The sequence below is a fragment of the Coturnix japonica genome, chromosome 8 (assembly GCF_054131305.1).
Source record: "Coturnix japonica strain WE chromosome 8, WE-NBRP24, whole genome shotgun sequence".
NCBI classification, from domain to species: Eukaryota; Metazoa; Chordata; class Aves; order Galliformes; family Phasianidae; genus Coturnix; species Coturnix japonica.
Window position 1 is genome coordinate 8,606,794 of NC_140670.1, and position 15,678 is coordinate 8,622,471.

A 15,678-nucleotide genomic window follows, 5' to 3' on the forward strand; every position below is an offset into this window, starting at 1 on the left:
TCTAACATATTTTGCCTTTGCTGATAAAATACATGCCAGTTTTGTACTTCAGACATATGCAAATAATCCTGTTGCTATTGTATTCTGCACAAAAGCATGCAAGGCTTGCTTTCGTAACTGCTGGATTGTACAATGCAGCACAGGGAAATCAGGCTTGATTTCCTCCTTGTGTTTCATATTCCTATTTCAGAAAACAGGCTGAGATCTTAGAGTTTGGGTTATTCCTCCCCCCTGTTCTCTGTTGGAAACTGTTCACTGGTGCTCAGGACAGCTGCCTATCACTCCTGCCAATCTTCACCAGCTGATTGCTGTTGAATGTGACTTGTTTCCTGTGACAGCATTGCTCCAGGATTTGTTCTTTTTAAAGAACATAAGTGTAAAAAAGACAGACCTTCTTTTGGGATCAGAGCTGGGGTGTTGCTCCTGGTCCCTTAAAACAACCGAATGCTTTGCCATTGAGTTTGTGGTGAGAGAATGAGACTTCTGCAACTGAGGTTATCGACTGAGGCCCCTCTGCCCTGGGACTGCCTACCTCTGCATGAGGACTGTTGCTGGAGTCGCCCCAGCTCAGTGCTGCTCATCTTGGCTCCTTGCTGACGATGGCTGTGCCCTGCTGCTCTCAAGGACCTAACAGAGAGATCCCCTAGTGAACCTGGCGGAACAGTCATCTTGTCCCCAGCAGTGCCTTCAGGGAAGGAGCCAAGACCCACTCACCTGTGACTTAGTATGCCCAGGAGGGAAGTGTTTTCCAAACTCCTACCAGCAAGGTGATTTGTTGCCTGTCCCTTCTCAGTGTTTTTGAATCTGAGGATTTACTGTTCTCATGATTTACATTAGCATCTAAACCTTGCATAATCTCACTAATCCCCTGGCCCCCGGATAACCACTGGCATTGAGTTCCATGGGTTAACCGATGGTTGTGTTCATTCGGTAGAGCAGATTTAAGTCTTTTTCCATTCCCATTGCAAACAACTTCCTTAACCTCCTTGCCAAGAATGGAAAAGGGGCAGCGTCTCCCAAGTAATGGGCTCTGGTATTTCATGTCCTTCCAAGATTATTCTTGTGGCTGAGAGGCTCCCTTGCGCACTGTTTTGTGTTGGGCTTGGAGCCCTTGAGAAAGCAAGATGATGTCAATGGGAGGCATGTTGGAATATTTTATTCTGCCAGAAAGAAAACAAAAATAAACACTGAGACAAACGGCATGAAAATACTGCAGGGGTTGTGCTGAACTGCCTCCTGCCCTCCTTCCCCCTGTGCAGCCCACGGACAGAGCGCTGTGTCATGGGCATATGGTTCCTCCCTGGCCTGAGCACCCCGTAATATCCACACACAGTGGGGAGAATTAGAGAGGAAACTGGCAGCCTTAACATTTAATTTCCTTCCTCTTTCTGGGTTGGTCAGATCCTTTGCATTATTGCAACGACTTTTTTTTTTTTATCATGCCTATAAATAGACATGCTCTCATGTGTTACGTGAAGCAGAGTTGGGCCAAAAGAGTCATTCATTCTTTATAATCAATACATGAAAATGTAGTGGTTATCGGCTCAGATTAGACCTTGTATTGTTATTTCTGTAGCTGGGGGGGGGGGGAGGAATGTCGTCTAATAGAGATTAAGGAGGTTTTTTTTCTTTTTATGAAATGCTAATGATGAAGACATGTTTGATATACTGTGAAATACATTTCTCTAATGTGAAGTTTCTGCTTTTCGTTGGGAAAGATATTCAGTCCCTGGAGGATTTTAGAATTTGTAAATATAAAATTATCTGCTTCAGTGTTTTTTTTATAAAAAAAAAAACAACAAAAAACGTTGGCGGAAAGCCAGATTACTTACATTACTGTAATAGATTTGCTGACCTCTGACATCTGCTGCAGAGGAGTACATTGAATTTTTCATAATATCAGATGATGCAGATCTGAAAACTCAGTACGCTCTGCACCGTTATTTAATTCAGGACTTAGTAAAGCAAAATCTTTTGTTGAGTAGCAGTTTATACGTGATTAAACTTAATATCGCCGATTGTAATAAATCAGGATTAGTACAGTACTGATTTGTTAATCTAACTTGTATTGATTTTAAGTTGTCTTTATTTAGGGGAAAAAAAAAAAAAAAAAAAAAGGCTCGCTTTTCACAGTGACTGAATTTAATAAGAAGCTCTGTGATAGCAAAGACTCCCCTACTGTTTCTGCTCTTGGCTGGAAAATGTTATTCTTGTATTATTCCAGGGGAAAAAAAAAAAACCCTCATGCTGCTAAAAATCTGCTGCCTGTGGAAAGATTTTTTAATACACTGGTGCTTACATATTCTATTTATGTTAATTGACTTATAAATAATACATTTTATTAATCTTAATATTGGAGTCTTGATCATGATAAAGACCCTTTTATTTGGTCTCCTCGCAGGCTTTACAAGTAAATATTCTTTCAGCCACAGAACAGCCCCCCTTTCCTCCTCTGTGAGTACTTTGATACTCCCCCCACCGCTGAGGGCAGCCCCGTTCAAAGTGCTGGCAGTGCGGGTGTTGTTTCTGAGCAGAGCCCATTTGAGGTGTCGAGGTGCATTTTTGCGAGCCCCGTCTTCCCTTTCCTCATGCAAAGATTGATTAAATCTTACCTGCGCTGCAAATATTTGACAAAAACCTTGCGTTCGTTTCAGACATGTCACATTCTGCTAAACTATTTGGATAATAGCAGATCGCATTCTTCCTGCGTTGGGCAATATTGACCTTAACTTGGCTGTGCAGCGAGCGGTAATGGCATGTGAGCCGGAGCTCTAACCGTTCTGAGAGCTGCCTTAGCTTTATTACTCCTGTGCTATAAAAACTTCTAATAATCAAATGATAAGATCATATCCTGTGGGTAATTGTGTTGTACCGTGACAGGATAACTGAAGAAACGCTCAGTGAAAATTGTAACCAGCGGAAGTCTCAACACGCAGAGCGTTCTGGTGCGGTTGGGCTCCATGTGCCGCCTCGCGTGGGATCCCCCGTGCCCCCCGCACCCACAGCACTGTGCTGGGAGCGAGGCACAGAGCTTCTCCAACAAGCCATCCCTGTGTTTTGGTTCCGTTTTACCTTAGTCATGCCTCCTTCCAGATACAAGAAACATTTAATTCCAGATTTCCTGCTGCTGGCTCCAGGCCTTTGACCGGCGATGTGAAATGTATTTTTACTGCTGTCATACTGCCAACTGCTGAGCTCAGTGAAAAATAACTAAAATGAAAATGTTGTACTCCCACGTGAACTCAGGATAAGAAAAGGAAATTTTAAGGCACGGTTGCTAATTAGCACCAAAGCTAATGAGTTCTGGTGAGGTGCACCACAAGGAGGAGGAGCTTTGGGAGGCATGTGAATGCTCTCCATTGCCGCAGCCCAGGCCCAGCTGTGCCTGGAGCCCCCCGTGTACCATCTTTGCAGCAAGGCCCACCATTGGGCCGCAACCACGTGCCCTCCTTGCAGCCAGGCACACCAGGGCCATGGCAGCCTGCTTGCACAGCACTTGGACGCGCCGAGGGCCTGTTGAGGGGAGGTGGGGATTTGTAACGGGCAACGTGTTCCTATGGAAACAAAACAAAGCCAAACAGTCCCCTCGCAGCGCTAACAAGTATTGTCATAAAACGTGTTTTTATTAAAAGCGAGTTTAAATATTTAACACATGGCAGAGCGACATCAGTGTTGCCCTGTGTGGAGTCCAGCCTCGCCTCAAGTCAAGTCCATAGCACTGCGTGCAGCACGGGGAGGTATCTGGTGCTTGCACGAATATTTGTGCTTTGTGAGTGAAATTCAGCAGCCTCAAGTATGAACAAGATTATTTTTTTCTGATTCTGCTTAGTTATGCTTTTTATTATATAAACATTAACTGTAATATTACAGTGGGAAGCAGGTATTTGGCAACTACGTATTATTTTGCTAAGTTTGCATAGAGGGAGCAGTTTCCAGTTTTAGCAGCTGTAACATGTTTAAACTCAGTTTGTAATGGGATCTGAAGATGAATATTCCCTGTGGGCTCTGCTTAGCTTCATTACTGGAGCCCTGCCAAATTCAGGGCTAGAAAGTATTATTCACGCCTCTTTGCACATACCATGTCAGAGCATGCTCAGTTAATGAATTTTGTTTCTAATATAGCATAAATTAGGTTTATATTTTAACATAATTTATGTTGTATTTTATTAAAATGTAAAATATTATGATCACAAGCAATCTAATTTCTGCTCTCTTAAGCCCAAACTGTGTTTGAACATCTAAGTATGTAAATCAAAATTGCATGCTTAGGAGCTGATTCTAGGATAACAAACGAATATCTGAACCAAAGAGGTTTCTGCCTCGCAGTCCTAGATTAAAGATAATTAAGGATTCCTGGTATTTGAGCAGATTTATGTTGTTTATAAGCAAAGTACATTTTCTTCATAGAGTCAACTTGCCTTTAAAAAAAAAACAAAAACAAATTATGTTTGCCGTATGAAAGTTCATATTTTTAAAGTCTCAGTCTTGTATTAATCCCACAGTGAGTCATTAATCATACCAAATGCATTATAAAAACTTTAATCACTGAAGTTGAAACTGAGATTGTAATGCAATCCATCCCTTTTAATTATATCGGTTATTTTCCCTTTCAGATCAAGAATAGCAAGGGGAAAACAGATAGATTAAAACTCAGAGTGTTTGATGCTTTTGGGGGAGGATATTTTCTGTTTGTGTTTCTTTCTTTTTTTAAAGCGATTTTGTACGCTTCATGGAGGAAGGTTCCACTGCTCAAAATTCTTTCACTTTTAACTCTTTAAAAGAAAAGACTCATTTGGGAAGGCAGGGACTGTGGTGCCTGGCACCCTGTGTGGGGGTGCTTAGAAGGGTCAGGGTGGGCTGGCGCTGCACTGCGCTGTGTGCTGTGCCCGCTGTTGCAGGTTTCCATACTCGGATGTCTTCCACCCAGTTTCTGGCATTTATCCTTGCACTCCGGGGAAACTCCAGCCTGGAAATGGTATAGCTGTTATCAGGTTGGCTGGGGCTTTGGAGGTGTTTCCCTGGGGTTCGCTGCATGCTTTTTAAGGATAGGGAGAAAAAATGGTTGTGGGTTTTTTTAATGGTAAATGGTTGTGTTGGGTTTTTTTAAATCAGTCTAAAACAGTGGCTCGTACGTATCCTCATCTGTACAAATTGGTGTGGCTGCCTGAACCACTACAGCCTCACTGACAACTGATATGCGCCAACTCCACTCAATTTATGCCACACAGTAATCTTGCCAAATAAATTGATTTATCATACTTGGATTTGTAGATATAGAGTTTACAGTGATGCTTTTATGCCACGGAAGAAAATAGATTTATTAAGAGAACTGCTCATAGTAGATACATTTTATTCTTTGCTAGAAAAGCAAAACCTGATCAATTATTTGTTCCTTAATCCCCTAGATTAATCCTGCCGTATGAAAGATTTATTAAAGGAGAGGAAGATAAGCCACTGCCTCCAGTGAAACCTCGAAAACAGGATAACAGTTCCCAGGAGGGTGAAGCGAAAACAAAAGTGTCTGGAACAAAACGCATCAAAAATGAAAACCAAAAGAGCAAGAAGGAGAAAGATAATGCTCAGAAACCCCAAGATGCATCTGAGGTTGGTTGCTTCCCTGCTTTTCAACTTTTCAATTAAAAATGTGCAGTTTTAATCAATCAAAATTCAGTGATAAAATACATAATTTAAACTGGAGAATCCTGAACAGTTGGCCTTCGAGTTTGCTCAGCAGTAGAAATTCATTTGGTGTGGTGCTGTGTCTGCTGTGATTTTGCTGGGTTGCAAACAGCCACCGGTTAGCTCCATATTGCTTAGGAGTGATGGCAGAAGACCAAGCTCTAGATACAACAAGTATCATTTCTGCTCGTTGTGTTGCACAGTGGTCACCACGAAAAGATCAGCATCTGCCAAAAGGAAACCACACAACTACCACAGTTATTTCCTAATCTTAAGTATAGGGTGCGGGAACCTCTAATATTGCTGCTAATGTTGTGGTAACTGCTGGGTATAGCTGGTTTTTATAGTAGTAACCTCTGGAATAAGCCCTTGTGCACTTACAGGTGTATGCACGTGACCATCAGAAAACATATTACTCCTCAGACTTTTATCATGTTATACTCAATTTCTCTTTAGACTCAAAGGTTAAATTTTGAGCAAAGCACCTTCCAAGCTTTAACTGAGACTGAGGTCTCACGTACCACAGATGGTTTTCAGCTGAGATGCTGCTAACCTGCTTCACGTGGGCAGGTCCTGGTATCCACAAAGAATCACATTATGTGTGCTCATAGGACAGCTCTGATATTGTGTTTGCAGCCCATGAAAAGATAGATCAGTGGGATTCATATTTGTCTGCAGATTAAGGGTAAGTTTCATACATAGCTCAGTGCTATAAAACCAATAGACATTTTCTTCCAGCGTTTCTTAAGCGTGTCTTTTGCCCATCTGAGCCACTCTATACTGTGTCCTCCGTGCGCCTTGTGTAAGTGAGGCATTGAAGCTCCTTGCACACAACCAAATACACAAGATGTTGCTTTTCCTGTCTCAGTCTGCCAGATCTCAGCAGCCTTCAAGGCGTTGCAGTGAAAGTAAGTATTTAAAGAATGTTGAAACACATGACTTGCCCGGCAGACTATGGCTGCTTCCTTGCCTTCATTGCTGTCTGGCAGGTACTTAAGTTCTGTTTCTAAACCAGTCTGAAATTGGTATTGAGTCAACTACCAACAACTCTCCTCCTCGTTGCTTAAAAAAATCAAAGAACCAGTAAGCACAGATGCATTTGAGACTTTGCATGCTGTTTCAAGAGCAGAATATTCTGATTTTTGTGTCCCAGTACCACTTTAAGTTGTGCTTACACTGAAAAATGTCATCTCTTGTCCAAAACAGAATTTGTTTTAAATTGCCTTGATCGACAGCATCTTTAGTATCAAAAGTAACAATGTTCTTCAGAGAGGGATTTTTATTTTCCCTTGCGTTGTAATTTTAAAGCAGAGAACCCCGTTGGGGGAAAACTCCTCTGCTTCTGATTGCAAATACCTGAAGTGCATATAACCTCCTTAAGTCAGTGGAACATTCAACACAAATTGCCCAAAGCAAGGAAATGCTAAGGCTTGTGCTCTCTTCCCCTGTCACTCCTTTGTGCCCGCTTGTTTACTGTGGGGTCTTAGATCAGCAAGATACCTTACATACTGTTGGTACTGCCACACTTAAGCACAGCATAACAAGCCAGCAACAGAGCATCAGCCTTAACTTTGAATTTCCTTGCTTTTGTTGTTCCCTATCTCAAACTTCCTGCTGCTTAAACTGCAGTTATTTTTGTATGTGGTTTGCAGGAAGAGTTCTTAGAGCTGCACTTATCAGAAGCATAAGGAGCCGAGCCGAGACAATAAAAATACACAAATATGGCAGTTTCCCACTGTACAATGGTACCTTTTAAAGAAGAATGAATCTCTCACTTCTAGGATGGATGGTGGTGTCCTGCTCCTGTTTAATCAGGGCAGGCATTTAAAAACTGCATCCTTCACATGGGTTACTGTATGGATGGCTGCATGAAGCCGGAGAAGCGAGGAGGCCCAAGGGGTGGATGCTTCCCCCCTGGATTGGGTGCTCATCAGTGCTTCTTCGCAAAGGGAGTTCTGTGCCCAAGGCATCATCCAGTCCTTCAGGATGGGAGAAGCCTCCAATCTGCTGTGGCCAGGTGGAAGGCCTCACATCACAGAATCTTTGGGTTGAAAAGGACCACAATGATCATCCAGTTTCAACCCCCTTGCCATGGGCAGGTTCACTAAACACCAGACCAGGCTGCCCAGAGCCACATCCAGCCTGGCCTCGAATGCCTCCAGGGATGGGGCATCCACAGCCTCCTTAGTCAACCTGTTCCAGTGCGTCACCACCCTCTGGGTGAAAAACTTCCTCCTAATCTGTAACCTAAACCTCCCCTTTCTCAGTTTAAAACCCTTCCCCCTCACACCCAGCACAGATTCCGTGGTTGCTGCAGGCCTCTTGCCAGACAGCAGAGGTAGTGTGTTGTTCACAGGGGGCTTTTATCGCTGCGTGTGGATGTGTAGGCATGGTTCCAGCCAAGCCACCATTTACACCGTTCTTGCATGTGGCTTCAGAGCGGGCTGTAGCTGTGGGCTCAAGGATACCCAAGCTACAAAAGAGCAGTCTTCTCCATTGTACGTTCAACTCACAGCACAAGAAGTATGCAGGGAGAGAATATAACTTTAATTTATTAGGATTGCATTTGCCTTTGTGCTCTTCCCTCTCTTCCTGCCATTGCAATGACATTGTCTCTGTAACAAGATACCAGACAAAATGCTATTAGCCGTAGAATGCACATTTCCCCGCAATAGCTGAAACTTCAATCAAAATGTTGCTTAACAGAAACTAAGAGCAGAATGTGCAGTTATTAAATATCATTTCTGTCTTTTTTTTTTTTTCATCCTTGCTTTGCTCATCTGTCTGGTATTTTCCTGTAATTTTATAAGCTCAAGAGACTAGGGATAGTACTTTGTAAAGAACCTAATGATGATATTTGGACTGCAAAAGGCAGCTATTAGTTTAAAAAGAAGAAGTTACGATAGCTAATGGACACTGCAACTAATAGACCAGCCAAACACACAGGAATATTTAAAAGCAGCTGTGAAGAAATAAATCTCTGAGATGATTAGATTTGTTAGGACCTTCTCCAGTCTCCCACTCCTGCGATAGAGCAGCATTTAGATAATAACTTTCATGATGTGTTTTATCTTTACAACTAAGAACGAAGGAAAACAGTAATAATAAAGGGTTCACACGATGCTGCTGTTTTATGACTGTCTCATACCACCATGACATGTCAGAGGAGAATGACAGCAGTTTTGAAAAAGGCTGTCAGTCAGCTGGATCGCAGATGGGATGCTCTGATGACCTCTGCGGGTCACAGTTCAGCCAGCGACATAATGGGATGAATAGTGTGACTTGTGCACACAGGCTGTATTAATGGTGAAGCAGAAAGAGCTGCAGTCCCATTGACGATAACATATAAAAGCTGTGTTTGTTATAGCATGCGCACGCACTTACGGAATGTTGACAACTTCAATTTAATCTGTTAATAAAAAAATGCTTGTCCTAGTGAAGCTGCAGCAGTGATTTGCTGCCTACAATAGGGATTCCTAGTATGCCATTTCTGTCATTTTCACACTTTAATGCAGAACTGGGTGTGAACGATCTCCTCGGTGATCACTGAATTTTAAGAACAATGCTGGACAGACTGCATTTTCAGCTTCATGTAAGAAAACATGTTTGGATGCATGTGTACTTCTCATAGGTGAAGTTGGCTAGTGAGAAAATCTTTATAGCCTTTTTGTTTCTGTTATGAAATGTGCTCTCCTGCGTTTGCCTAATTAATTTTAAGACTATAACCTCAGTGTTTAGCAGTGAAGCCACTGGTGCCTCTAGTCAGGCTGCTTTGAAATGCCTTATTATGACACTGGCAGGGATGGTGTATTTCTAGGAGGTATGTTTTCTTTGTTTGACTCCAGTACCTGGTATTCGAGCTCTTGCATTCCAGCATGGTGACTGACAAGTACATCTCTAGCAGTAGCAAACAGTGTACCGTGTATGTTCTTCTGAACAGTCTGCCAAAATGTACAGCATTCTCGTAACTGTCTATTGAATCATTTTATTAGGTTTCTTCAGAACAAGAGAAGGATCAAGAATCAGCAGACCAGAAAAAATTTGCAGAGCATCCTACAGCAGGAGAGACGAAACAACCCAGTCAAGGCCCTCCACCTCTTTTGCCAGAGGCAGCTCGGGCACTGCCTATGGAAAAGACAGACATGACAGAAAACAGCTCAAGCAGTGAGAAAGCCAAGGAGGAAGTTCCTCATTCATCATCTTTCTCAAGTGTTTCCATGCCCCTGGATGAAGATACCGTGCTGGATGCCACTGTCACAAAACAACTGCACTCCTCAGCAGATACCCTGGAAGACACAAAGCCAGAACGAAGGATACACAAAGCTTTTACTGAGAGCTTAGAAAATGAACCTCCAGAAATGCCCTTCTCGACTTTCCCAGTCCAGCTGCCCACTCAAAGTGATATGGAAGATGATAAATTGCCGGAGATGGCTGATTACATTGCAAACTGCACGGTGAAAGTAGATCAGCTGGGAAACGAAGATATCCACAATGCACTGAAGCAAACGCCCAAAGTACTGGTGGTCCAGAACTTTGACATGTTCAAGGAAAAAGAGCTGCCTGGGTCCATGAGTGACGACTCCACTTTCGGTTACACACCACTGCTCTACTCAAAGGGTAATCCGGGCATTATGTCACCCCTGGCAAAGAAAAAGCTGCTGTCACAGGTCAGTGGGGCAGCCTTATGTAGCTATCCTTACGGTTCTCCTCCACCTTTGATTAGCAAAAAGAAATTGAACAGCAGAGATGAACTGTCATCAAGCCTATCACAAGGTCCCCACGTCCCTAATTCCGATCCCATAGCAATTAATAGGCCGTCGGTCATACAACACGTGCAGAGTTTTAAATCCAAGGAAGAAAGGAAATCAATTAATGATGTTTTTAAACATGACATGCTAAGTAAAGCGGATCCTCAGCGCTGTGATTTTTCACAACATCACCTCAGTTCTCTTGCTGAGTCGTATGTACCGAAGACAGATATCCAGGACTGCAAAGATAAAATGAGTGAGAAAAGGGCACTGCAGCACTCCCGTGTGCCCACTTTCCTGGCAGATTTTTATTCATCACCTCATCTGCACAACCTTTATAGGCACACAGAGCACCACCTTAATAATGAACAGACATCAAAGTACCTCCCCCGGGACATGTTCAGAGAGTCTGAAAATATTTCTACTTTTACTCAACACAAACACCAAGAAAAACTAAATTTAAATTATCACCCATCTTTGCATCAGCAAGAAAAAAAGGCGGCAGTGGAAGCCTCTTCAGATGATCAGCCAACAGATTTGAGTCTTCCAAAGAGCATACACAAACAGACTGCAAAGGCTCCAGGCTCCGGTCTCTCTCACTCATCTATGGCCCAGCAAGAAGGCAAAGGTATCTCCCTGTTCCAGTCTGCGAGCAGCCAGGCGGTGAGCCTAGACTGTAACCCCAAAGCTTGCCGTGTGTCCCCCATGGCCATGACAGCACCTAAAAAACACAGCGAGTTACTCCACAGGTCCGGGAAGCAGCAGGCACAGAGACTGGAGAACCTGAGGAAGATGGAGGGGATGGTGCATCCTATCATTGGCCGCAGAATGAGCCCTCAGAACATCGGGGCTGCTCGGCCTTTGAAGCGGGGCCTGGAGGAATTGGACAAAGTCATTTCCGAAAAAAAAGTCCGAGCTGTCTCTCCTCTGCACTTACCAAAGGAGACCTCGGTGAAAGAAAAGGTACCCGATGCGGAGGGGGAAGGCAGCAAGTCGCTGCATGGGCTGCATTCAGGCAGCGTGCTGGAGAGCCACAAGTTTCCCCTCTCAGCCCCAATCTTCCCAGGCTTGTATCCAGGAACCCTGTGCGCAGGGCTGAACAATCGCCTCCCACCTGGGTATTCCCATCCTTTACAGTACTTGAAAAACCAGACCGTGCTCTCCCCATTAATGCAGCCTTTGGCTCTCCATTCCCTCATGGTGCAGAGACAATTCCTCACATCCCCTGCAAATTCTCAGCAACTGTATAGACACTTAGCCGCAGCAACACCTGTAGGAAGCTCGTACGGTGACCTTTTGCATAACAGCATTTATCCGTTAGCTGCTATAAACCCTCAAGCTGCATTCCCACCTTCCCAGCTGTCCTCCGTACATCCCAGCACAAAACTGTAAATCCCCTCACTCACAAAAAAATGGTCTGAGGAGAGCAGTTCAGTTAGCGACATTCCTCCCTCTGTGATGATGTCTTGCAGATCTGTATTGCTGTAAGCCAGGATGCCGTCATATCCCGCGTGGCGGAAAGCTTTGGAGTGTGATCGAGACAGGACTACTTCTTTAATTCTGGCCCCACGCCGGTCCCCTCTCCCCTCACCCCTGCCCTGGCAAAACAACAACAACACACACACTCAAAAGTTCTTTGGATTTTGCATATGTGTTTTCTGAAAGTACTTGTGTCTGGTAGGAGCAAATGTTCAAAGGGAGCCGTGGAAATGCAGGCCCAGTCCCAAGCTCACTGAAATGAGAGGCGACGTTTGCATTTGCTTTTCATTGAGCCAGGGACCAGAGGCCGAGTGTTGTTGTAAATGAGTCGAGGACTCGAGATGAACTTGGCGAGGAGAAGAGGGCCGAGAACCCCCAGGATCAGTGGATGTGCTGTTTTGGGTAACTTTCCTGACTTTTAAAGATTCAATCAATGCAATGTATAGTAAAACGGCAATAGATTTTTCATTTTAACACTATTAGAACAGAAGGGTAAACACTGATTAATTTGACTGTACATATCCACCTCGTAAACTACCAATGTCACATTTGGTCACAATAATTTATATAGTTTTGTTTGTCCAATATACTCTGTACTCTTTATGTTTGTTTTCTGTTTGGGTTTTTTTTTTTTTCTATTTTTTTTCTTTTTTGTTTTCTTGGGGTTTTTTTGTTGGTTTTTCTTTTTAAATTAAACATTATCATTTTATCTTCAACTTTTGTAAAAGGCTGTGGCTGTCCTAATTTTTTTATGTCTGTAATTCTTCCAGCTTCTTCATTCTTCTGAGCAGCGTTTTTGTTTCGTTTTTGTGGTAATGTTTACTGTTTACAAACTGAAGCAACTGGTTCACATTCATCTTAATGGATACAAACGTACTATAGGTAATATTATGGTGCAAGGGTGCAAACAAGGTTCCTTTCCCTATGGCCCGACCCCGCAGGTGCTGAGCACCTCTCACTTTCCTGATGCTGTTGTGGTGGCTCGTGCTGCTTTTCCCTCCCAAAATGAGCTTTGCTTTCCCATATTGTGGTCCGTGAATTTGTCGAGAGTCGCACTTAGCTAACCCAGGCTGTGAAACCCTCCTGTGTACCAGAGATCTGGAAAACTAAACCTCACTGACACAAGATGGTGGATGGCAGAGATGTCCAGAACACAGATGGGAGATTTGTGAGAATGGTAAGAATTTCAGCAATTAGGACAGCAGTCCTAATGGTCTGAACCGAGGGTGTGCAGGTCCTATGCCGCGGGCAGGGCTTGGTGGGATGGGTGGGGGTCATGCAGCGGATGCCATGCCACTGGGCACAGCTGGCACCCACGGGCTGGGTTTGTGTGGATGGAATCTGGACCCTGAGGTGGCAGAGGAGCCGAGTACTCGTTGGGATGGTCCTGGCACTTCCATGGGGACCACGTCCCTCCCTGAGCATCTGCCAGAGAGTGAGAGCCAGGCACAGAGAGGCTGGGTTTGGTAATGAAAGAGCTATCCTATGGCTGCATGTTCACACTGAAAGACGTCACCACCATGCAGCTGAGTCTAGACATTGATAGAGGAGTGTGGCTTAGAGGCTTTTTACAATGTGAAAATTGGTTGCGATTCAGACCATCTCAGTTTACTGTTCAGAGACAGCATAATTGATGTGAAAACAAACATGGAAACTACTAAGAAACACTTTGCATGCTAGGCATGTCATTAAATTTTCCCGTGATATGAAGCCAAATACAATATATAATGTATCATAGTTAATATCCAAAGGTGGAAACCAGAATAATATACTTGTCTACTGTTAAAGATCCAGCTTCTTCAATTCAATACTTTATATTCCTGTGGTAAAACTATATTTAATTGATCAATAAACAGACTAGTAGAACTTAGAACATGGATGTGCCACTGCAGAGCATCCTGCTGATCCACGGATCTTACAGGAACGGAACCGCAGGCTCAGCTGGGCAGAGGCCATAATGTCGAGGACATCTCTAGTAAAGTTGCACTAGGTCTGAATTGTGAGAATCAGGGGCTTGGGGATGGGTGGGGAGGAGGGAGGGCTGGGGGACAGGGGGAGAATATGAGAAACTACAGCAAACACAAATAGGAGTAGTGTGTTTGGCAAAACAAGCATTTCTCTTCCTTGTTTTGTTAAATCTGTGTGCTGGGTTTGTGCATTTGTTTATGCAGTGTCCGCTTTCCCTTTGGTTACGTCACGTTGGAGTTTGGTCATAGCCTCTGTGAAGCAGAGCTAATGCCGAGCGGGGCTGGGGGGGAGTGTGGGGAGGAGGGCTTTGCCTCCCCTGGGAGGAGACCATCCAGGCCCCTCCTGGCAGGGAGGCTCGTGTGTGCTGGGTGAGACATCGGGACAAATGAAAAGAAATGGTAGCGTAAGGCCCCAGCAGAAGGGGTGCGTTGTTTGTTTAAGAACTCTTAAGATAAATCTTGGAAGTCTTTCAAAAGGCTATTGAATTCTCCATTGGCTGAAAGACTTTTTTTATGTCTTAAATGGGACTTTGTTTGCATTGTTTGAGTTCAAGGGGCCTTATTATTGAATGAAATTGCACAAGCCTCTCTTTGTGCAATCAAACCATTGTTATTGATAGGTTTGTAAAGGAAACTGTGGAATCTAATTGGCAATAGAGTCATAAACTTATTTACCAAGAACCAGTTCCAAGAAATGTTGCAAGCCGAACGCACTATGTCCAGCATTCATTAGGGATGCTAAAGGTTGTGAGATGATGAGGTGACGGCCCAGCAGCCGCAGCTCTCGCGTGCCTTCTGGCTGCGGGCTGGGCTTGCCTTCACCAAGCAGATCCACAGTAGCACCTGGCTGTCAGTGCAGCGCACTCCCAGCAAGGGTGTAGGTGAGTGAGTGAGGAGCACTCTGCAAGTCAGCCTGGCTGTGTGAGCCGCTTCCTTGGTGTGCCAGTGCCTGGGAAGTTGCCTGTTGTAGCTCAGGACAAGCTGGCTTGGCAGCACAAGGTGGTGGTGGGCCAGGAGGGCCGTGCCTCCTATACTGCGATGCTCACAGGGCTGCCAGGATGCTCCTTCCCACACTGTCCGCTCACCCAGTCATCACGATTTTAGTGAGAAACAGGAATTCCTGCCCTGGTGCGAGGCCCGCAGCGTGAAAACTGTAACATGAGCACTTAACAGTGGTGTTTGCTGTAAATGTGGTCGATACATCACTTGTTCTCTTCCTCCTCCCGCCCTCCTCCCCCAGACCCATAGTTTTAAATATGTTCTAATAATGGCAGCATACTCTACTAGCTGTTTATACTTTTTTAACTTTCTTTTGTTGTAAATATTGTATACTTTTTGTGATTCAAGTTATGTAGCCTATATGCTCTGTAAGGTGATGATTTGTATATATAAAAATGGCCCAGTAATATTATATAGTTTCCCATTATAAAGGTTATTGAGTAACCTTTGTGTTAGTTTAAACACTACCAGAAATAAAGCTGAGCCAACTATAAACACTCAATTTTTGTATGTTTTCCAAATTGTACTTATTAATGCTTTTGATACTGTATTATGTGCCAATAGTTTCCCAATCACATAGCAGGCAAAAGATATTTTGTACTTTTTGATCCACTGTAATATTTAATAAAAAATGTTACTATCTGTTCCCTTTTGTGTTTGATTAATAATTCTGTAAACAGCCCTTATCACCATGGATTACATATTATCCCATCTGACCTTTCAGCCCTCTTATATTGGTTTTCTAGAGAAAATATTCCCTCCTGCAAATGATTAGATTAAAGAAATGGAAGTTTGCAATTTCCTAG

General features: G+C 43.7%; 1 protein-coding gene across 6 annotated transcripts in view; it reads left to right on the forward strand.

Moving 5' to 3' along the window:
• Positions 1-15,519, forward strand: part of ARID5B (AT-rich interaction domain 5B) — a 137,288-nt gene extending 121,769 nt beyond the window's left edge. For all 6 annotated transcript variants that reach the window (XM_032445602.2, XM_085553999.1, XM_085554001.1 and 3 more), the window contains 2 exons: positions 5,406-5,604; positions 9,672-15,519. In XM_032445602.2, coding sequence (XP_032301493.2) covers positions 5,406-5,604; positions 9,672-11,819 — 2,347 coding nt within the window. In that variant the 3' untranslated portion in view covers positions 11,820-15,519. The remainder of the gene's footprint in view (positions 1-5,405; positions 5,605-9,671) is intronic.
• The last annotated feature ends 159 nt before the right edge of the window (positions 15,520-15,678 follow it).